The sequence below is a fragment of the Pelobates fuscus genome, chromosome 5 (assembly GCF_036172605.1).
Source record: "Pelobates fuscus isolate aPelFus1 chromosome 5, aPelFus1.pri, whole genome shotgun sequence".
NCBI classification, from domain to species: Eukaryota; Metazoa; Chordata; class Amphibia; order Anura; family Pelobatidae; genus Pelobates; species Pelobates fuscus.
Window position 1 is genome coordinate 127,900,188 of NC_086321.1, and position 24,961 is coordinate 127,925,148.

Genomic DNA, 24,961 nt, shown 5'->3' on the forward strand with positions numbered 1-24,961 from the left:
TCACACTTCTCCACATATTCCAATTCCGGGCAGATTGCCTCACTTTTTCCAACATTGGGTGGATCGCACACAAGATCATTTGATCCTTCAGATGGTGTTGGGTTTCCCGGACCAATTTAGCTTCCAACCTATTCAGAGGGAGCCTATGCGTCCCTTTCGGAAGGATCGGAAAGCAATGTGGCTAGTTCATGTGGAGTTGTCCAATTTTCAGTCGAAAAAAAGGGCAATAGAAAAGGCAGGTGGCCCTTCTTGCTTCCTGATCAAAAACTATTTCGGAAAAAAGACTGGCAATTTCCAGCCTGTGATAAATCTGTGACACTCAATGCATACATTGTTTACATGCACTTCAAGATGGGGGCATCCATCTTCTCCTGGAACTTCCGTGCGAGGGAGAATGGTTTTCGCTACTGGACCTAAAGGACATTTACCTCACAGTTCCGATTCACGCAGATGACCGTTGTTTCCTGCCATTCCAGTGGGTCGACTGCGGCAGTTCATGTGCTTACTGTTTCAGCTTCAGCTCGGCCACTTGGTGTTTCACCAAGCTTCTGAAGCTGGTCACGACATTCCTCCAAGTAAGAGGGGTTCTGTCCATAGTGTACCTGGACGACATTCACCTTATGGTTTAGGATGCGGACATGCTGCGGAGAGATACCCTCCAGACGATCCAGCTGTTGCAGGACCTCTGAATAGTCATCAACGGAGTGAAGTCGGAATTTACTTGATTCAGGACCGTATAGTTCCTTGTTTCACGGTGGACTCTGACTTTGACTTTTCATGTCATAAGTGTTTATATTTTTTTTGCATTGGGGTTTTGTAATTGACTTAACGTTATGTTAAAGTTTACTATTTGATTATCTGGCTGTTTTGTGTTGTTGCGACAAGCAGTCTATTACAGTTTACGGTGTCTGCTCTTTTTTTAGTGTGTATATAGCTCAACTGTCTGGGTTAATCAATGTAGCATGCACAAATGATGAATAGGGTGCTAAAATGTGAAAAAAAACAAAAACCTGTGAACACACCAGGTAAAGCAAAACCATAGAATAAGAAAACTATTAGAACATCAATAAGCAAAACATATAAAAACCTTATTCCCATAATCTGTATAGTATACACAGGAAACATGCATTTGAAAGTGCATAATCATAATGAATACCTTACCTCGTTCTGATTGGTTGTTATTTTTCTGATGGTTTTAAAGGTTTCTTTGCTGCTGGATGTGTCAGTAAAGAAGGTATAAGCAAATATTCACCACCTGTCTATTATAATTTAGATTATTTCTAAGAATAATTCTCAATTTCAAATTTAAAAGCAGAGTAGCCGAACTGAAAGTTGACCTTAAAATTTAATTCTCATGTTAAAAAATTTCTTCAACTTTACACTTCTCAAATTTATATTTTTTCACCAGATTATAAATATATAGATACATCCATCTATATTTCTATAGATCTAGATAGATATACACATACATACACACATACCCCAACTGACGTGTGTATATTCCCGGTTGCAAGAGAATGTAAGTAAAGCCTAAAACTTACTTTTTCACTTTAGGATATTTCATTTCCGATATTACATTTGTTGAATCTTTTTGTTTCTGCTTTAAATGCGGAGGCCACATATTATCCACCCAATCTACTGCATCCACCTAAAGAGCAATAAATGAAGTATGTAAGTGCACGGCTAGTTTAACTCCTATGCTAATCATTTCACATTGGAGATTTATTTATAAAGTGACGTATAGAACGAACACATATTCTTTATGCACAAAAAATTCATTACTGTTGTACATCACCCGCATATCTCAAATACATACATCCCAAGTGTACCTATTTAGGAAGGACAGTCTATTTTGGGACTAAACCATCTGCCCCTCTTTACTGGGAGCTCCATATTGTTGGTGTGCCTGAGTGCATAATAGAACTCCACAGCAGTTATGTCTTTAACCCCTTAAGGACCAAACTTCTGGAATAAAAGGGAATCATGACATGTCACACGTCATGTGTCCTTAAGGGGTTAAATTACAATAAATAGGTCTACAAATCAGGTTATCCAGATAAGATACATTCTTGCTCTAAATTACACTTTAGTTATATAAATTAGTAAATGGCCTAAACTTTTGCAGAACAGCACCACCCCTGCCAACAAAAAGTTTCCATTCGTGTCAATATAAAATGTTGAGAGTTATGCAAGAAGAACCTTGGGAAAAATCTGTCTTGGACACAGCAGTGTCAAGAAACCAGTTTTTAACAATTATTTTAACGTGAAGTCTATCCTTTTTGGGGGAGGAAACAGATTTCATATTCTCAGGGGGAAAAAATAAAAATGTTTTGTTTTTTTCTTTCAGGATGATTGAAAGAGTGATGATTGAAGACATTGAGACGTACAGCATTGTTTATAGAGCTTTGAATTCATCTTGCATGTATCTAAAATGACCTATCCTTTTTATGACTCCGTTTTAGTGTAAATGAATCCACTTTCTTATAACAATGAAAAGTAACATAACTAAACTTATTACAGGAAGGTGACATAGTTCACATTGACAAATATTGGAGGTTTGTAGCACTAAGAAGTAATGCAAAAAAGTCACACGGCCACCAACTTTAAACAAAAATTTAAGACCCCAAATTGAGTTTTTCCCCCCCAATTTCTTTAACTTAGTGAAACATATTTGTCATACATTTGTTCCACCATAATTTCATCCTGCAGATATGACAGATATCCTACATATGTTTCGTATTGGGAAGGGGTTTGGAGGATGGGGGGGGGGGGGGGGGGGGGGCACACACGACATTAAAGGAGCATAAGACCTCATCCTACATCATAATTTTAATAGATTGATACACTGGGTCCATGTCTGTTTCCAAAAGATCTCTTCATCATGAAATACTATTTGCAGAAGTAGACGATCTGGGGAATTTTGTGCGGCATGTATTTTAAGAGTTTAAATATAGGGGGTTTGATCATACAGTAATAGGACACAGCAGGTCTGTGCAAACAAAACTGCAAAGACCTCGGATTTTTATTTGCTATATTCGCTCTACATCCAGGTTTGCCAACGATTGGCTTCTGGGAAGTCATAGGGTCAAAATATATACATGACCTCAGTTGTAGCATAGTGTTTACCAAGTTAGACGTGCAGGCAAATTGTATGGGATATTTTGAGTATTTTCATTATGCATTTAATAACCGATGTATGCCAATTTTTTCAGTATTATTTTTCGTTTAAAGTAGTTTGTTATGCAGGCCTTAATGAAATTCATAGTGCAAATGTATTCAGCAGCATTAACACAGAACACCAATACATCCATGTATACCAAATACATCATATTGTGATAATACAGGGTCAAGTGAGTAGCAGAAGTATCTGTCTACTTTGACATGCCTATGAGATTGCTCCCAAGTGATACATACAGGGATATTCCCTATAGTGAGAATTTAAAGTTAATTTCAAATTTAAGGTCAAAATAGCCAAACTGGAAAAATTCTCTAAGCCTGCTTGCTTTCAGGTCAGTAAATCTTGTCTTACATTTGAAATTTGCTTTTAATTCTTTATTACATTCTTTAGTAAAATTACCATGTAACTGATGAAGTGAAGTTATGGGTATTAGATGCAGTATGAGTGGTAACATGCTGCATGCCTAAGCAGAAAAACAGAACAACAACAAAAACTGCATCATAAAATACAAAAAATAGTTTTCTAAATTAACCAATAGAACTTACTTTATTTGTATCACCACTAAAAATGCCAACATACCAATTTATGTGCCAATTTCACCTAACTGAATAGTCTAAACCAGGGGTAGGCAACCTACGGCACTCGAGGTGTCTTTGCACGGCACTCAAGGCTGCTAGAGCCAAACAGGCTCTGGCCTATCAGGAGTCTCAGTGAAACTTCAGATATCTGCCAATACGAAAAGGTGGTGAAGGAAAATCCTCAATGTATGCATTGCAGAACGTAGAGGAAGTGATCTCAGATCAGTTCCTCCCAGCACTTGTGAATGGGAATCCACACTGTAGTAGAGCAGCCTGCAGCTACTGTTGCAGCTCCTGTCCTTGACCTGTACCTGGCCAGCCTGATCTCCACTGGAACCCAGGGAAGCCACCCACACTGCTATATATACACAGACCTGCAGAGTAAGCCTCCCCTCATACAAATAATATGAACAGCCCACACACAAACATACACACAATCCCCACTAACGCAACACCACTAACAATCCACATACATGCACACAATCCCACAAGCAGCCCTCATACACGCAATACCCCAAACAGCCCCCACACACTACCAAACACACAATGTGACATATCCATCCACACACAATTCCACAAGCAGCCCTCATACACAGCCCACATTCATATGTATCATACACGATACCATTAACTACTAATGAACATATACAATATAATAGCTCATATACGCACAAATACAACGATACAAAGCAATTACAGTAAAAATAACACTAGCAGAATACGGCAGCATACACACCTCAATTTAAAAAAATAGGATCGGCACGCTACGGGATATCACAATCCTATTTTGGCACAGTGCTGCTAAAAGGTTGCCTACCCCTGGTCTAAACAAACACAATTCTGAATCTCAACATAAAATTCTAACCTCACTACTACACTGTCAATTAAAATTCAATTTTAAAAGCCAATGTGATTGTCTGCATGCCTTAGCGATCAGTTAACACACGTGGTCTCTGACTGGCTCACTTTTGAGCCCCAGACATGCAGATCCAAGAGAGCCACATGCTGGGGCAGACTACGATTGGGTAATGCGGAACTGCATCTTGATTGAAGCATCCAATAATAGCACTGTACAGACCATAATCAAAATGTATTGGAACTCCTGAAATACTAAATGCGGTCCTATATAAATGGTCAACTAAGGTCTGTGCATTGAGCAACCTCCAGAAAGCTATTGCTAGAATGGTGCATTTGAAAACCACCCAACAATAGCCAGGTGGCAAGATTGCAGCTCAGGCATGCTGAGATTACCAAGCCAGTAGAAGTGGCAGAGTGCAATATATATCACCTAGCAAGAAAAAAAAAATTGTAAAAAAAGAACAAATCTGGAAAGCAACAGTTGCAGCAACCAACACAAAAATCCTGGTAATGAGATGAAGACAAAAAGTGAGGCACACGGTTATACTTGCACTACATTGTATCCACAAAAACAAATCTAAACAAGAAGAAAAAAAAAATTCTAGTGCAATATCATCATAAAACCATAAATAAATAAAGTGAGCTGAAGGTAACAAACTCACAAGATAAGAGTGGTTAGAGTACCACTCACAACTTTAAAACTCAGGGATGATCAGCCCCTTGTGTTTGTGGGAGCCTACAGATACACTGTCAGCCAGAACTTAAGTAAATTGTATACCAGATGTAAAATCAAATATGTAGCTTCAATGAACAAATGTCCAGGAAAAGCTCACCGGGCTTGGTATGGTTCAGAATTCGTATGGGGCAAGTGAAAAGTCTCAAAGAGTTCCCCTCTCCTCCCAGACTTGGCTGCTTGCTCCGATGTGTGTTCTTTCCTGGTTCTGGCTAATGACACTTTTTTTGTTTTTAAATCCTTTACTCTCGTGTTCCCTCATGACTATAACTTTTCATCTATGGTCCAAACAGGTAAATTCTGCATGACTTCCGCAAACATTTAATTGAAATCCGAGCGTACAGTGAGATATAAGATGGACTGATGTGGGAGGATACACTGTACATTTGAGAAAGTGCCAGGAGGGGCGAAACGCGCCACGAGTCAGAACCAGGAAGGAACACACATCGGAGCAAGCAGCTTAGTGTGGGAGGAGAGGGGAACTCAGACTTTTCACTTACCCCATACGAACTCTGAACTATACCAAGGACTGGTGAACGTATCCTGGACATTTGTTAATTGTAGCTACAGATTTGATTTTACATTTGGAATAAAGTTTGCCTAAGTTCCGTCTGACAGTGTATCCATAGGATCCCACGAACACAAGGGGCTGATCCTCCCCGAGTTTTAAAGTTGTGAGTGGTACTCTAACCACTCTTATCTTGTGAGTTTGCTACCTTCAGCTCATTTTATTTATTTATGGTTATATGACAATATTGCACTAGGATTTCGCCTTTTTTTTTCCTTGATTAGATTCGTTTTTGTGGATACCATGTAATGCAAGCATAACCGTATGCCTCAGTGTCTTTCGGTACCTTAAAACCACTAATTTTCACTTTTAGCTCACTGATTTTGCACTACGTTGTTGGGCACATATTTGCTTAATTGTGATCACTGTTATCACTTTATTCGATTTTATTGATATACATGGAATATATATCACAAGTAGAACACCAATGATTTAATATACTGTGTACCAACCTTCTTTTTTTAATATACATCACGTCAGTATATTTATACTGGCAGACATTTTGTGTTGAGACAGAAATTAAAAGTGTATACTGTAAGTCACCATCAGAACAGAGGTGACTCCATTTTGTAACAGAATGTAAAGACAGACACATTTTTACTTCTCTCTGTAACTCTATTCATTCAAACCTGAGCTAAGGAATGCGACTAATGTAAACAAGAAAACCAAACACCAAATGACAGATAATGACAGATAACACAGAGACACCCGCAGTCAGGGCCGGCTTTAGGCCTTTAGACGCCCTGTGCGAAAAATCTTCACAGCGCCCCTCCATTCCCCACTCCTTCCCCCCCCCTCCATCCCCCTTCCCACACACCCTGTCACACACACACACACACAGGCAGACAGCCATACACACGCACACACACAAACACACACAGACACCCACACACAAACAGACATAGAATGTGACGGCAGATAAGAACCATTAGGCCCATCTAGTCTGCCCAGTCAGTCACACATAGGCAGTCACACCCACACACACACAGGCAGACAGCCACACACACACAGGCAGTCAAATACACAGACAGCCACACACACACAGGCAGTCAAATACACAGACAGCCACACACACACAGGCAGTCAAATACACAGACAGCCACACACACACACAGGCAGTCAAATACACAGACAGCCACACACACACAGGCAGTCAAATACACAGACAGTCACACACACACACACATAGACAGTCACACACACACACACATAGACAGTCACACACACACACACATAGACAGTCACACACACACAGTCACACACACACAGTCACACACAGACAGTCACACACAGACAGTCACACACAGACAGTCACACACAGACAGTCACACACAGACAGTCACACACACAAGCAGACAGTCACATAGTTACCTCTGTTAATTATGGAGGCAGACAGGCAGTGCAGCTCCTGGAGACTGTTTGTTGGGGGAAGCAGGGACTCCTTCCTGCTTCCCCTGCAGCAGTTTTCTGGCGCTTTTAGCTCCGCCCCCGCCGCACATTTTTTATTTTTTTTATTCCGCCGGCCATGTGCGCAGTCCCCCCCTCCATGGCGCCCTGTGCGGCCGCACAGCTCGCACACCCCTTAGGCCGGCCCTGCCCGCAGTCCCAAAACACGTGGACTTTGTAAGAGACAGCAGCTACACGTAGCCCGCTGGCAGCCTCAGACCTAAGATGCACAGCGGTACACCGCTGCCACTTTGCCCTTTTTTGGCCTCTTCTCCCCACCAGACCCCACACAGAGCCTTGTAACCGTGCAGGGTCCTGCTCAACTCCAGTGTTCACTTGCCTACTGGCTCATTCACACGACCATTTAAGTTAATACTCCTCATGTCAGTGGTCTATTGCTTGTAAATTTTCGACTGTCACTATGGCATAAATGTTTACCCTTCTCAGAAAAGCAATGCCACAAGCCTTACCATAATCTTAAACGTGACTAAATGCATGTCTAGCCTAGCATGTTTAATACGAGATATGAGGTTACAAAGTCAGTTATTTTCATGTTTAAAAAAAAAAAAAAAAAAAAGTGCTGTTTAAAATGCCACACATTGAAATGCTAAGGAAAATGCCTGCAGCTGCTGTCGTGGCTCTGCACGCTTGCTGTTACTTCATGCACAAGTAAAAATAAAGAATTACATATTTTTTTTTAAATAATAATTAAATTATGTTTTGATAATTTTTATGAAAATATTATTTTAATATTTATCACCCCATAAATATCCTCACAATCATCTGTCAAACGGATTAAAGGACCACTATAGTCACAAAAACAATGTTAACTTAATTAAGCAGTTTTGTTATTTAGATTATGACCCTGCAGTCTCAATGCTCAATTCTGTGCCATTTAGGAGTTAAAATCACTTTGTTTATGCAGCCCTAGGCACACCTCCCTCCATGTGGCTTACACAGCCATCCTAAATACTTCCTGTAAAGAGTCATCTAATGTTTACACTTCCTTTATTGCAAATTCTGTTTAATGTAGAATTTCTTATTTTCTGCTCTGTTAATAACTTGCAGGAGTCTCCTGTATGCAATTAAAGTACAATTTACAGAGCAAGGGATAAAAGTAAGATACATCTGATTGAAAATGAAACCATTTTGTTTTTAAGCAGGCTGTGAGAGTCACAGCTAGGGGAGGTGTGGCCACGGCTGCATAAACAGAAACAAAAGTGATTTAACTCCAGAATGACAGTAAACTGCTTCATAAAAGGACATTTTTTAGTAATAGGAATACAAAGTTGTATTCCTAAATCTATAGTGCCCTCTGGTCCCACGCACATAAAAGGTAAATAAAAAAAAAACAAAAAAAAACACACACACTTACTTACCTGATTCCAGCACCGAAAGACATGGTTGTCGCGGTCCACCTCCTCAAACGTCATTCAGAGGAGAGTGTGGGGGAGGGGGAACCAAATAGACACGCCCAGCGACTCCCATGTGCATTAGTCCTTCCCAGGTGCTCTGAGCAATTACCAACCCATGTTTAGCTCCACTGTGCTAACCAAACCAAGAAGTAACAGAACCAGTTGTCTACTTGAAAGCCAGAGGGATGTAACAAGGTTAATATATAAAAGTTAAAATTTCTATTGAGATGTGCACTTTTTTTAAAGTGTATTTATTTTTAAATACAGGGTTTACTGCAAAAAGCCTGATTACATTACAGCCTAGGGTTACCTCCAGTGGCCACTTCTCAGATGACTACTAGATGTGGTTTCTGGTGCAGTGCTGCACTGGCATCTAGTGTCTCAACCCTTTGCATGGAGACACTGAACTTTTCTTATAGAGATGCATTGATTTAATGCATCTCTATAAGATGCTGCTGACTGGCCAAGACGGTTTGGATTGTGCTGGCTCTGCCCCTGATCTGCCTCCTTGCAATCTCAGCCAATCTAATGATTTCCTATGGGAAAGCATTGTGATTGGCTCATATCACCACTTCTGATGAGGTCACCAAAAGAGGCAGATCAGGGGCAGAGCCAGCACCAGCTTTTTACTATATTTAGGGAGATAATGGAGGTGGGGAAGGCAGATGGTGTTTTTAACACTATAGGGTCAGTAATACAGGTTTGTGTTCCTGACCCTTTAGTGTTCCTTTAAGTGTACTTTTGTCAGGACCCCTTAACCGAAGGAAGTTTACGGATGGCTCAGTCCTAGTGCACATTCAGATGGATAGCTACACACAAGAACACAGGATCGGCAGGTACACTGATTAACTAAAAGGACTCTTATTGGAGTTAAACCAATTAGGCAGCACTTGTTGAGTGTTTGAACACCTGGTTATCTTCACATTATTGTATGAACATTGAGATCTAGTTCTTTTGAATTTTAATTTTAGAACCCTTACTTTAAAGTAAAGTGAATGCAACGAGCATTAAATCTGTAAGAAGAAGACACTAATCAAAAGAATACGTTTGTGTTTACTAAAGAATGTGTAAGAACAACCCATTTACTAAGCTGCCATACCACTGTAGGTCTCTTGACTACTTTTTCTAGCTTCGTGTGGCTGAACTCCAGGCTGATCACGTTGTACAGTTTTTCCCTTTCAGTTTCAGGTGTTTCGTAGTATCTTACAAACTGAGACATACTCATGTCAATGGCCTTCTGTGTATTCACATCCATCACATCAACGATACGGCGGCTCCCTGCAGGATAAGAAGCGTTTAATGGCAAACTGTCATGATTGAGCGTACAGCAGTTTACATTAATCTGGCCAAAATTTGGCCATGTGCTCTCTTACCAACATATTCAGCAACAAGACAGTATTTAAAGATGCACACACAGACCAGAATGCAACAAATAAATAATCTCGAATTAAGTATTCAAAATGTTTTTGTATGCCAATAATAAATTCAGGTAGGCCCAGACTGCCATGGACAACGAGGTAAATGTTCAAGAGGTGACAATGGTCATAGATTAAGGAAAGACTGATGAGATTGGGGACAGGGGGCTGATCTTTCCAGACTGTTCCTATTAACTAAAGTCTGACAGTTGCTTCCCATCTCCTACACCTGCTTTTTGTTTTTGCTCAAAGAGGCCTGTTCTGTTTCCTGCTTGGGCCTCTGAAAAATTTAGTTGATGCCTCTATAGCTTCCTCACATCCAGACCATCAAATAGCAGGGGCAGAGGAGAAATCTGCAGCTAGAAAGTCTGCCCAGGATGGTGTTCTGTCCCAGCCCAGCCATATAATTTTTTTTCCTATTTCTTTAAAATTTTTGTTTTCATAAGAACAAAATAGCAAAACCAACCCTCCAGTAACACCCAGGTGGGTGTCAGACTCCCCCAATAAGAGTCTTGCAAGAATCCCCCACAGGACGCCCAAGGCACGTTATCTCTGTGGCACCATACCAGATCAATTAGATATCCATTGGCACAGTTAAGGCAGAACCACTCCAATTTTACATTACTAGTTCACCGGAAATCTGTCAAAAAGTATAAAACATGGGTGCTGAGAGGGAGTTATAATAAATTACACAGGGCCTATGAAATTTACCAAGAAATATCAATATGAATAAATCCGTGATAAAATTAAGTAAAGTTAGTAAAGGGACTCAAAATGCCCATGATTGAATAGCTCAGGTGGTCTTCTTTTGCAAATTGCATGCCTCAATGTGGTACAGTCCATTTGGCTTTATTTTGTCCCAGAAGGGACATAATTAAATATGTGACAAAGTTAATAAATAATATCATAAATAATATTATAAATTAATGATAAAATAGTTAAATGAAAAACGTAAAAAACCATCAAGATACTGCCAGGGTTATTTACGAAAGAGAGAATTCTAATTGTAGGTGGGAGCAGCCAAACTATAAAACAGACCACTTCCACCATTTAGACCTTTAAAATGTGACTAACTTGGAATTCTCACTTTAGTAAATAACCCTATTTGTATTTTAAGAATGATATATTAAAAATAAACTTATAAGAGGTCTGTTCTGCCTGAAGCATATATTGAGACATGTGTGACCTATGGGCTTCTTCAGTTGGTACTGCACTAAAAGAACACCCCAAGCACCATAACTACTGTATGGTTATGGTGCCATGAGTGTTCTGCCGCCCTTTCCAAACAAATGAAGCACAAGGAGTTGAAGAATAAATACCAATTGATGATTGCTTTAAGTAAGTTTAACTTGTTTTAGCTGCAAACCGTCCATGCTGCAAAGGGTGCGGATCACCTCCAGGGGTCTTCCAAAATATGCAAGGACCCCAAAGGTGACAGGGTAACTTTGAAAGGCAAATCAGTTTCAAAGTATTACATTTGTTTACCTCAACTCAATGTTTGTGTTTTGTTTTTATTACATTACAGCACTATAAAGAATGACTTGAGCACTCCTGCATCCACACAAGCAGCATGCTGCTCAGACTTTCACTTGCTGAAGGGGCCGCGTGCGCAGAACGTAACGAATGCTCGCCCGTCATGTATAATTAAGAGCGCTGCTGACGGTGCAAGCACGCTCTTAAGAGGGAAATGGGAGCCCCAGATAGTTTCAGGGTCCAGATAGTTTACTAAAGAATGTGTAAGAACGACCCATTTACTAAGATCACTTTATTCTGGCGCACTTTTTGGGGGCGCAGGCATGACGTGGACTAATCACAGATAACTTGAAGTTATTTAAACCTCCCTGGCCCTGTGTACTGTGCTCTATTGTGGTTTATGTCCCAATAACCTTTAGAGCATTCCTTGTTCTCTTGTATTATTGTTCTGGTATTGATCTTGGCTTCATTGTAACTCTGCGTTTACCTTTATTCCTTTACAGTATGGTTTGCCTGTCTGACTGATTACCGTGTACCTGACTCCGGCTAGTTATGGTTTTCGCTCTCTGTTACTATGACCTCAACTCGTTATGGACTATGATTTTTCTCTGTCCTATGTCAAGTCTGGCCATTCTAAGGCCCGGTTATACGTTATTTCTCTGTCTTGTCCCTTGCTGCCCCAAACACTGTGTGTTGTGGTATTACACCGGGACATAAACACATACACCAAATCACAGACCTGTACACACAAACACACAGTCATATAATCACAAACCCACACATTTAAAATCCCCCCCGCCACATACAAAATCACAGATTTCACAAATATAAACACGCAATTACACAAACATTACACTTGTAATCACAGACCCGTACATAATTACAGACATACACACACACACACACACACAAACATTTAGTAATTAAGCGGTCCACCCAGCATCCAAATCTTGCTCTGGAAGGGCTGGAATGGATTCTCTCCCTGGTGCTTGGCTCTGGGATCTCTGTGCTCTTGCTGCATAGGTCCTCGTGCACCCAATAGCTATGCCGATGCTGGAAGCACGTCATATTCCGGCTGCCGGCTCACTGCAGTGTATGCAATGGAACTGTGCAGGAAGCAAAGTAATTAATGGGCTTCCTGCCTCCCAGCAACCTCGGTGGCAACTGGGCCGCACTATAAGCAATCAATACGCTTATCCCCCTCCTGCCCCCTGCTCACTTCGTGCACGCACTGGAATCCCGTCTCGATACTAGGATATCATTAATGCCAGGGAAGTTTACCATGTATTATGATATGTAAAACCAGTGGCATACATACAGCGGATGCAGGGGTCGACTGGGTCCCCGCTGCCATCTTTTGTGGCCACACGTTAAGGGGCCCCATCGGCTGGCCCATGTTGTTAGGGCCACCCAATGGGTATGGATTGTCAGGGGGCCCGGTCAGCACGACCGGACCCCCTGTGATGACATCACACACTGGGAGGAAGTGACTGCCCTGGTCACTCCTCCCAGCTATCAGAGAGAGCCCGCGCGGGAACTGACTCCCATCAACCTGAGCCACCACTGGACCCCAGGGAAGGTCACCCTCCTGCACTTAAAAGGTAGGAAACAGGAGGGTGACAAACTGTGTGTGTGTGTGTGTGCGCGCGCGCGCATACACTGCTCAAAAAAATAAAGGGAACACTAACACATCCTAGATCTGAATGAATTAAATATTCTTCTGAAATACTTTGTTCTTTACATAGTTGAATGTGCCAACAACAAAATCACACAAAAATTAAAAAATGGAAATAAAGTTTTTCAACCCATGGAGGTCTGGATTTGGAGTCACGCTCAAAATTAAAGTGGAAAAAACACACTACAGGCTGATCCAAGTTTGATGTAATGTCCTTAAAACAAGTCAAAATGAGGCTCCGTAGTGTGTGTGGCCTTCACGTGCCTGTATGACCTCCCTACAACGCCTGTGCATGCTCCTGATGAGGTGGCGGATGGTCTCCTGAGGGATGTCCTCCCAGACCTGGACTAAAGCATCTGCCAACTCCTGGACAGTCTGTGGTGCAACGTGGCGTTGGTGGATAGAGCGAGACATGATGTCCCAGATGTGCTCAATTGGATTCAGGTCTGGGGAACGGGAGGGTCAGTCCATAGCATCAATGCATTCGTCTTGCAGGAACTGCTGACACACTCCAGCCACATGAGGTCTAGCATAGTCTTGCATTAGGAGGAACCCAGGGCCAACCGCACCAGCATATCGTCTCACAAGGGGTCTGAGGATCTCATCTCGGTACCTAATGGCAGTCAGGCTACCTTTGGCGAGGACATGGAGTGCTGTGCGCCCCCCCCCCAAAGAAATGCCACCCCACACCATTACTGACCCACTGCCAAGCCGGTCATGCTGGAGGATGTTGCAGGCAGCAGAACGTTCTCCACGGCGTCTCCAGACTCTGTCACGTCTGTCACATGTGCTCAGTGTGAACCTGCTTTCATCTGTGAAGAGCACAGGGCGCCAGTGCGCCACGCTCTGGACACTACGCTGACAGACACAGCAAACCTTCTTGCCACAGCTCGCATTGATGTGCCATCCTGGATGAGCTGCACTACCTGAGCCACTTGTGTGGGTTGTAGCCTCCGTCTCATGCTACCACGAGAGTGAAAGCTCTCCAGTATTCAAAAGTGACCAAAACTATAGCAAAACAGGTCCTTCCCCAATTATGGAAGCAGAAGAAAACCCCCTCACACTACTAACCTGGTTCAACCAAATGGAGGGACTCAGAGCTATAGAAGAGCTGACCCTGACGACCACGACAAACCCAACAATTTACACTGACATATGGACACGATGGATCCTAGAGACAGGACGGGAAGACTTCCAACGTAAGCACCGACAAGACTTCCAACCTGACACCGACCACTAGACCTCTAGTCGACTGAACAACTCCCAGTCGTCTATAGACAACTGACCATTAAGGACGCCTTACACCACCCCTACCCCCCTTCCCCAACCCGCCACGACATTGGACTGGACACCCCAACCCCACCGCACAGGACAAATCGACCGACAGGGAGAGACAGGGGAACGAGTGCCCCCGACCACTTGAAGGGCCAAAGGTACAGGAGGGAGACGGGTCTAAATAAGAATGAGGAAAGCATGACCGTACCATGAACACGACATATCGGGCAGGGGATTCACAAAAGGGCGACAGACAACATGCCCAACAACACCAGAGGGGTAGAACGATCCGATCCCGGATGCAGGGAGCGGCTTGAGCTCCCACCCTCCCCAACCACCAGATACCCACAGAGTTGACACTGACACAATAAAAGGTAGCTACCTAACCCACAAACAACACACAACACGCAGGAATTACTCCTTGAAACGTATATGGTACTTGAGGCCTGCGAGCCAAAAAGCGAAGCACTTAATCAAGGACCTGCGAGTCCAATACATGCTGAACAGCAAGATACCCCTATACAGCCCACTGTATATATTATGTAGTTATGGTCAGCTACATTTCCCAACACAACATAATACGGTCAATGGAATTCTCAGACTTACTGATGTTAATATAAATGGAACAACTCACTTAAAATGAAACCTACAAAAAACGGGAGACCTACGCGTCTCAAAAGTATGTTGTACGCAGAAGGGACGAAACCTGCGAGTTTCGGAATTTATAAGTGTAAAGTTAACACTAAAGGTTAAAAAGCGAGACCTGCGAGTCTCGATGTTTACTGTTCATATATGAAAATAAATAAAAACATATTTACAAAAGTGACCAAAACATCAGCCAGGAAGCATAGGAACTGAGAATTTCCACCTGTTGTCTATCCCATTTGCACAACAGCATGTGAAATTGATTGTCACTCAGTGTTGCTTCCTAAGTGGACAGTTTGACTTCACAGAAGTGTGATTGACTTGGAATTATTTTTTTGAGCAGTGTATAAAAACCTCAATTCAATAATTCAAAAGATTTTTAAAAAATAGATGGCAATGAATCTTAAATTTTAAAAAGGCCCTAATGTTTCCATATACCCCTTCTTCTGCTCTAATTATTTAAAAGGACACTATAGTCACCAGGACAACTTTAGCTTTTTTGAGCAGTGTATGTATGTATGTATGTATGTATGTATGTATGTCTGTCTGTCTGTCTGTCTGTATGGGGTCAGTTTCGCACCAGGGCCCCGTGGATTGTGTGTACCCACTGTGTAAAACGGACTATTAATTGTAAGTGATCTAAAAACATTGGGTCCTGCGAATCCTCAAGCTACTCATTTATTCCCTTCTGCATTTGTCAAAAACGCTTCTTCAAATACAATCATATTTACGAATATGGCAAATCGTGATCCCAAGAAAGCGTCCTTTGAAATACACTAAAAAAAAAAAAAAAAAAAAGCACATGGAGTATACTAGAACATATTTTTAAAAGACTAATTTCAATAAGACAAGGGTAGCTTTACAATATACTGACTGGCCTAAGCACTTTAGTGAAAAAAAAAATAAAAAAACACTGAGGATAAATGGAATATCTTCAAACATATTATAAAGGTACATTTCACAGTATGAACCATTGGGTAATAAATGTAAAATAAACAAATTGAAACCAATGAGGCTTAGTGGGAAAGTAAATCAAGAAATTAAAAAGAGAAGGGCAACCCTTTTGGGTCGCAGGCTCAAATCACGACAGAGTTGACTCAGCCCTTCAACCTTCAATGGTAAATAAAATGAGTACCATTAGAATTGGGTGATCTAAACATCCTCTGGATGTTGGACATAAGTAAGATTCCCAGGACGTACTTGGAAACCAGAGTAATCGGAATGTACCTTTCCTAGTTAAATACTTTATTATTACTTAACCCCTTATCCCATTAGTGACCAGGCCGCTTTTCAATTTTCTTACCGTGTGGGACCAGGGCTGTTTTTACATTTCTGCGGTGTGTGTGTTCAGCTGTAATTTTCATCATATCATAATTTACTACAAAATATTTTTATCAATTATGATGAAAAATTAGGAGAGAAAAAAAACAAAAAAAAAACAAAAAAAAAACAAAAAAAACACTTTTTCTAATTTTGACCCCCAAAATCTGTTGCGCATCTACAACCGCCAAAAAACACCCATGCTAAATAGTTTATACATTTTGTCCTGCGTTTAGAAATAGCCAATGATAACATGTTCTTAGCTTTTTTTTGGCAAGTTAGCACTTTGCTATTTCCATACCATTTTTTTCTCAAAATTAACCAAAAAGTTACATTGTAACACTGGTATCCATCAGGAATCCCTGAATAACCCTTCACAGGTATATATTTATTTAAAAGAAGACAACCTAAAGTATTAACCTTGGGGTATATTGACTCTTTTCATGCAATCATTTTACCACCAATCTATGCCAAATGTAAAAAGATTTTTTTTTAAAAAAGATTGGTGATTTTTTTGACATACATAGCAAAATAAGAATACAAGTACTGAGAACTAAGTGTTACTGCCAAAGAACACCCCAATATGTGTTCATCAATATCTCCCGAGTACAGTGATACCACCCATGTATAGGTGTGTCAGGTTCTCTGGGGGCTAAAAGACCTTATTTGGAGGGTGCGCATTCCAGTTTTCCAACTTGGAATTTTCACAGCTGGTCATAATGCACCCATGTCCAATTTGGGACATTTTTAAAGCCGACCAATGTAATTTACCCCCATCAAACCATATATTTTTTTAAAAGAAGACAACCCAGGGTATTCAATATGGGGTATGTCTAGTGTTTTTTAATAGCCACTTAGTCACAAACACTGGCCAAAGTTAGCATTTATATTTGTGTGTTAAAAATGCAAAAAAAGGGTGCGGGGCCTGACCATCATGGCGGATAGACGTGCTTTTCGTGAGCTCCCACAAAAGCCTGACAAAACCAGCGGAAATCTGCTCACCCAAGCGACACAACCAACTCTGCCAGGCAACCACGTGCCAACCGGGATGGAGGGCACACAACGGGCTCTTAAGCAACATGATTGGGGCCAGATGAAACCACGACCGACAATGCGGCCTGGTCTGCCGCGGGCGGGGGAGGCGGCCGCTCCCCTGTCCTGGAGGCCCCCTGCAGCTGCCCACCACACAAGCAAGCCCTGCTACCCCCCCCTCGGACCGACGGGGGTAATCCCGGTCCATCCTGAGGTGGCAACCCTGAGCGAGAGGAGAAGGGGAACACCGCCACAGACTGTAAACGGAGACCTCCCTAAGATGGCGGATGCAGCGTTTGCCTCCGACCTCAGCGACAACTCACACGACATCCTCACTCGAATAAACAACCACTTCGAGGCATTCTGGAAGAAGCTGGTGGGTAAGCTAAACCCACCTGCCTCGCCACGACCAATCGCTTCCACGAGGCGGGCATCACTCACCCACTCCCATCAAGAGATACGGCACCCGCGCAGCTACCTAACGCCCTCACTTACCCAAGCAGGGCGCTAATACAAGCCGGCCTTCCCGCCCTACCGCCGACACGATAAAGTCCGACGCCGCGCTCCACACAGTCAGAAGAGGCATATGTCACAGCGACGCCTAAAGACACAAAGAAGACCCTCTGGGCCTAGACCGACTCACGGATTGTGCTACTCGGTGGTTGACAGGGCACAGAGTTGCGGAGGATCTCGGAACATGAGGCACTCGGGCAAGCAGAAGGCTTACCGGATGGGAACCACCTTGCCTAAGAAGGGAGTGCCATCAGATCGGGAGCGGAGATGGCGAGGCACAGGGTCCAACATGGCGGCAACACCGGGTCAGCCCAACAACGTCCCACAACCACAACAAGGTGTACCCCCTGAATGCATGCCGCGACCAATACCAGGACTCGCAAAAGCAACAGAGTGGGACTGTGGTATACCTCTTGCTGGGGTAGGCTGACCGGGACTCTGGACACAACTGATGCCCCATACAGTTTCTATCCGCAAATGTTATAGTTTTTCCTGTGTTTTTTTCATTTGAGTTTTCCCTGATACTTTTATGTTATGCTCTACAATTCACTGTTTAGGCCACCTCTCCATGCTAGCGAGGAGGATAAGATGATGACGGCATGACCCAGTGGAATATTAGCCTGTCACAGTTACTTAGCATGTCAACCTACTGTGTTAATTACTCATACCTCCTTATCTAGCTAGATCTCTGAGTTACAGAACTAGATGTATGCAGTTTAGTTATATTTCTCATACTAGCTCACGTTCTGATCTCTGTAGGACCTCTCTGAAGGCCTTTCTAAAGTGTTTTAACTGTTTATTCACTACTTTGTCACTCCTCTGAATAATCTTTCCTGACATACGCCTTCTACTAACCTACTTAACAAAACGAGTCACCAAACTATTGTACTAACGATATCCATTTAAAAAAAAAAAGTGCCTGACTAATCTGTGCCACAACCTGTAATGCAACTGTTTACCGTTTTACCCTGATGCCGCTTTCGTGGCGCATTGAGGCTACCTGTTATTTCTGCGCACAACTAAAATAAAGAATTTAAAAAAAAAAAATGCAAAAAAAAAAAACAATCATGAACGCTAACTTTGGCCTGTGTTTGTGACTAAGAGGCTACTAAAAAAGACTGGACATCCCATTTGCAATACCTTGGGTTGTATTCTTTTGCAAATCGTATGCCATCATGGGGGTAATTCTCATTCCTTGGCTTCCATACGCACTCAAAGGCCACATAACCAATCTGGCAAATTTCAATGTAAAAAACAAACAAAAAAAAACGGCCTTATATTTCAAAATCACTATAAACACTATAAAACCTGTACATTGGGGATACGGTTATACTCGGGAGACTTAGCTGAACACAAATATTAGTGTTTCAAAACAGTAAAACGTATCACAATTATATCATCAGTGAAAGTGTTGTTTGTGTGTGAAAAAATGTAAAAAACTTCACTTTCACTGATAATATCACTGTGATAGGTTTTTACGGCTTGGAAACACTAATATTTGGGTTCAGCAACGTCTCCCGAGTAAAATTGTCTGTGTGTCTTATGGAGCGAATATGAAGGTTTACTTACCTGTCTTGCAGCGTTGGCCGGCAGCACAGGGCGCACCGCGGTAGTGGAACTTGAATTTCATGTTCCGGTTTCCGGCGGGACTGAAAGGAAGTGTGCACAAGCTGAGTGCGCACTTCCTTTCAGTCCCGCCGGAAACCAGAACATGAAATTCAAGTTCCACTACCGCGGTGCGCCCTGTGCTGCCGGCCAACGCTGCAAGACAGGTAAGTAATTATGGGACAAGGGGAGGGGGACAGTATGGGAGAGAAGAATATGGGGGATGAAGTCTATGGGGAGGGGGATGAAGTCTATGGGGAGGGGGGTGAGACGAAGTCTATGGGGAGGGGGGGGAGATGAAGTCTGTGGGGAGGGGGGTGAGATGAAGTCTGTGGGGAGGGGGGTGAGATGAAGTCTGTGGGGAGGGGGGTGAGATGAAGTCTGTGGGGAGGGGGGTGAGATGAAGTCTGTGGGGAGGGGGGTGAGATGAAGTCTGTGGGAAGGGGGGTGAGATGAAGTCTGTGGGGAGGGGGGTGAGATGAAGTCTGTGGGGAGGGGGGTGAGATGAAGTCTGTGGGGAGGGGGGTGAGATGAAGTCTGTGGGGGGGGGGAGATGAAGTCTGTGGGGAGGGGGGGGAGATGAAGTCTGTGGGGAGGGGGGGGGAGATGAAGTCTGTGGGGAGGGGGGGGAGATGAAGTCTGTGGGGAGGGGGGGGGAGATGGTCTGTGGGGAGGGGGGGGAGATGAAGTCTGTGGGAAGGGGGGTGAGATGAAGTCTGTGGGGAGGGGGGTGAGATGAAGTCTGTGGGGAGGGGGGTGAGATGAAGTCTGTGGGGAGGGGGGTGAGATGAAGTCTGTGGGGAGGGGGGTGAGATGAAGTCTGTGGGGAGGGGGGTGAGATGAAGTCTGTGGGGAGGGGGGGGAGATGAAGTCTGTGGGGAGGGGGGGGAGATGAAGTCTGTGGGGAGGGGGGGGAGATGAAGTCTGTGGGGAGGCGGGGGGGAGATGAAGTCTGTGGGGAGGGGGGGAGTGAAGACTATGGGAGGGGGGGACACTATGGGACAGGGGAGAAAAAAAATATTCTGTACAAACTGTCCCATAGTAAGAAACACTATGGGACAGTTTGTTCAGAATATGTTTTTTTCTGGGTTTCTTCCTCTAAAAACTAGGAGCGTCTTATGGTGAGGTGCGTCGTATGGAGCGAAAAATACGGTATATATATATATATATATATATATATATATATATATATATATATATATATCTCAAGCGATAAAGTGGAGCACTCAGAAAGGACTTTTCAATCGTAAATTTATTACTACAAAAACGCTTACATTAAATCATCTGTTTCGACGTTTCGACCCCTCAGGGTCTTTATCAAGAACGAAATATATATATATATATATATATATATATATATATATATATATATAATTCGTTCTTGATAAAGACCCTGAGGGGTCGAAACGTCGAAACAGATGATTTAATGTAAGCGTTTTTGTAGTAATAAATTTACGATTGAAAAGTCCTTTCTGAGATAGATAGATAGATAGATAGATATAAAGATGGAGCACTCAGTGGATTTTTCAAGCGATCAACGTTTCGACCCGAGAGAGACAGACAGAGACAGACAGAGACAGACAGAGACAGACAGAGACAGACAGAGACAGACAGAGACAGACAGAGACAGACAGAGACAGACAGAGACAGACAGAGACAGACAGAGACAGACAGAGACAGACAGACAGAGACAGACAGACAGAGACAGACAGAGACAGACAGAGACAGACAGACAGAGACAGACAGACAGAGACAGACAGAGACAGACAGAGAGACACTCCAAATACAGTCAGAGCATTGGAAGCCTGCCTGATGGCTTCCAATGCTCTGCACTACAGTGCCAGGCTCCATGTGGGGAAAATCGGAAGTGATCGCTCCAGTGGAGCGATCACTCGGGGGCCCGGTAGTCAGGGGAGTATTGCAGGATGCCTAGACACCTTAACCCCATAGTTACCTTAACCCCATAGTGACCGTGGACACACAGGGTATGTCAGCAGTCGTTAAGGACCATTTTTTTTGCCTGACGTACCCTGTGCGTCCGCGGTCACTATGGGGCTTCAAAAGCTTGTTTTGCATTTAAGGACACAAGCAATTTTTGCTTTTTTTGCAGTTTGTGTTCATCTGCAATTTTACTAATTTATTGGACACATATTATATACTTTTTTTAAAGGACAAAAATTGTTTTAATTTGATGCGACATACAAATGCTTATTTCTTATAAAAAAATAATTTTTTAAATGCAATAATGTGTGCATAATTGGTGCAGGTTAAGGAAAGTAGTTAAAAATAAATTTACAAAATATATAAAGTGTCTAGTAATTTAAGTTTTTTTGGGTAGTAACAGGTCACAAAACACAAGGAATAAAAAATAAAATAAAAAATAAATAAACTTTTAATGTGGAGCGATTTTAGAATTTGGTATGTTTGTCTTGTAAGCTTAATAGCAATAAAAAAAAAAAAAATTGCCACACAAAAGTATATATTTATACAAAGTAGACATCCCAGGCTATTTACCCAAGGTCATGTTGGCACTTTTTACATAGCCATTTTACCGTCAATCTCTGCTAAATATTGGAGTAAAATTTTATTATTTCTGTTTGACACATTCCTGTACAAAACCTCATTTTGTTTTCAGCTACATCTGCTGAGTACAACGATACCCCCATTGTATGTCTTTGGCACTATTTTGTGAAGCTACAGTGCCATATGTAGGATACCTGTCCATTTCAAGATTTACAGTACAATTTTAAAAAAGACGGATTTGATGGGCCTATGGTTCAATGGGTATTATAGCAGTTTGACTGTTCAAAACCCCCACAAAAAACAAAAAAAAAACACAAAGGCCTACCATTGGTCAAAGTAGACACCCCAGGGTATATTAAAAGGCATATTTTAAATCTTAGCGTAAGAACTTTTTTGATAGTTTGTACCAGGTCTAGTAGCAATAAGCATTTTTCTGCCTTTTTGACACACTTTGAGAGGTTACTGTATATTTTGCAATCCTTATGTGTGCTAGGGCAGTATAACAGCTAGTATGTTGCTCAGCTATGTCTTCTTAGTACAACAATACCCCCATATGTACCTTTTTCAGTGATATGTGGGTGTTGAAGGGGCACATTTGAGACCAAGCCATATCAGTTTTTTTCCAAACTTTTAATTTTGACGCTGGGTCCATGTCCAATATAGAGAACTTTAATAAGTTGTTAATAAAACTACCCCGCAAAGTAACAACAGAAAGGCCTACCATTTCTTAAAGAAGATATTAATCACTGTATTAACCGCATCAATCTCTGAGGCACTGTCTGCTGAATTGCAGAATTCTTCTCGGCACTGAACTTCCCAAGCATTTTTAACTTTTAACACAAGAACTTTAAATAAGGTTATAAATTTCATTTAAAATTTTTACCCCTAACGCAACACTAAACGCCCCAATTTCCCATGAATTGCCACGCACCCCAATTAACTAAATAAAATGTTAAAAAAATTTAAATAATTAGAGTCAGAGTTCAGAATTGCAGCAGCCTCAGGGGGCGGGGCCTAACCGTCGACCAAGCTGGTCGCACATGGAGAGAGCTCCAAGCAGAGATCAACAAACAAGCGACATAATTAAGATAAACTACACTAAAATCGATCTCCTGGGACAACAGAGCTTCAGTGATATCCTGAGACTCACCTGGGTGGCTTTCCATGCTGGGAGAACAATCCTTACACCAGCTACAAATCGCGGCGTGTCAGCAGCTGCAAACGCGGGAGAAGCGGCCGATCTCCCTATGAGCGGCAATGCAAGACAGCGCTGATACCATTGGGATCCCCGTTCCCCCCCCCTTCAGCCGGTGGGGGTTATCCCGGCACACGCAAGCAGACACTACATCCAGGCACACCAAGGTCCCTGGTAGCTCATCCCCTGTGGCCTGCCTCCAGCATTACCGCAGAAACCAAGATGGCGGCGGAGGACTCTGAAACCTCACCACGAGGCCCACCAGTGACATTAGAAGAGCTTCAGCAGCTTCTGGCGGAGACTGCGAGACAGAGAGGCACAGACTAAGAGGGAGCAGAGGAGAATGAGCAAACGCCCTAATAAGCCTCTGGACCCTACTTCCCCCTCAGCAGACAAGCATCGGACGCAGCACATGGCTCCTAGCTCAGTGCGGCAGGAGAAGCAGATAACCGGCATAACCGACGCACGTCCGGGTCCCAAGAAGTGCAGAGCTAGCTACCACTTACCGGGACGGAGAACCCAAAGAAGACGGAACATGGGGCTCAGAGCACACATTCGGCAGAACAAAAGCCCTCTCAGAGAGAAACACAGTCACCCGAGTCCCTGCCCGAATCCGCAAGCTTGACTGGAGTAGTGGGAAACCCACATGGGCTCCTGGGATGGCCTGGGGCCTGAGAGATGAGCAAACTCCGAATCACAAGACTCTGTGCATCTATGTGACATTGGTGGCTAGTACAGGTGTGGGGTGAACTGTGGCAGCGTATGTGAGGGGAGGGGGGTACCCCTCGTGGGTGATACGGTATACCACCCTGCTGGAGCATGATAATATTACTCTCACTCGACTGGGCAGCTTTATCTTATCCCCCCTACACACATATAGAGGCACTGTATTTTAATGCAGAGCATGTCCTCTGAGCAAGCGCCGCTGACATTTTAACACCCCTCACCCCCCTTTACAGCAGCACCACACAGAGGCTTACTAATTTAAATCTCTTTTGCTTAATGGAGTCTTTAGTTAGGATTATACATATACTTTTCATCATATGCCCAATAGCTAGACAAGTTTTGTTGTATACTTTTCATCTTATGCCTAATAGTTAGACGAGTTTCATTTTTCATAGTGCCCCTATCACCAAGCTTGAGATTAACGATGTAACAGATAAATAAGCGTGTATCTTATTTTAAATGTACGCAGCATTACGACCTCTCAATGTACCTATTTTCATAATCCTGGTGAGCTATACCTACTCTCTGACTACAGCATATACCATTCCGACACGCATACCTTAACAGACTAACTTGAGTATTAACATTATAAAATTGTGCAGACCTAATCCTTGCCATGTTTGAAATTGTAAGAGGATATTACGCCTGTGACTGTCGTTGTGGCAACATGGGCTTGTTTGTTATAACTTGCACGTCAAAAAAAATAAAAAAATAAATAAAAATAAAAAAAGAATTGCAGCAGCCTCCTTCGCCCTGAATGTCGTCAGCAACTTTAAAATTGAAGAACA

General features: G+C 42.7%; 1 protein-coding gene across 4 annotated transcripts in view; it reads right to left on the reverse strand.

Annotated features, from left to right (window-relative positions):
• Positions 1-24,961, reverse strand: part of KDM2B (lysine demethylase 2B) — a 222,607-nt gene that overhangs the window by 179,036 nt on the left and 18,610 nt on the right. For all 4 annotated transcript variants that reach the window (XM_063454263.1, XM_063454262.1, XM_063454261.1 and 1 more), the window contains exons 5-6: positions 9,876-10,054; positions 1,542-1,648 (exon numbers count right to left, since the gene is read on the reverse strand). In XM_063454263.1, coding sequence (XP_063310333.1) covers positions 1,542-1,648; positions 9,876-10,054 — 286 coding nt within the window. The remainder of the gene's footprint in view (positions 1-1,541; positions 1,649-9,875; positions 10,055-24,961) is intronic.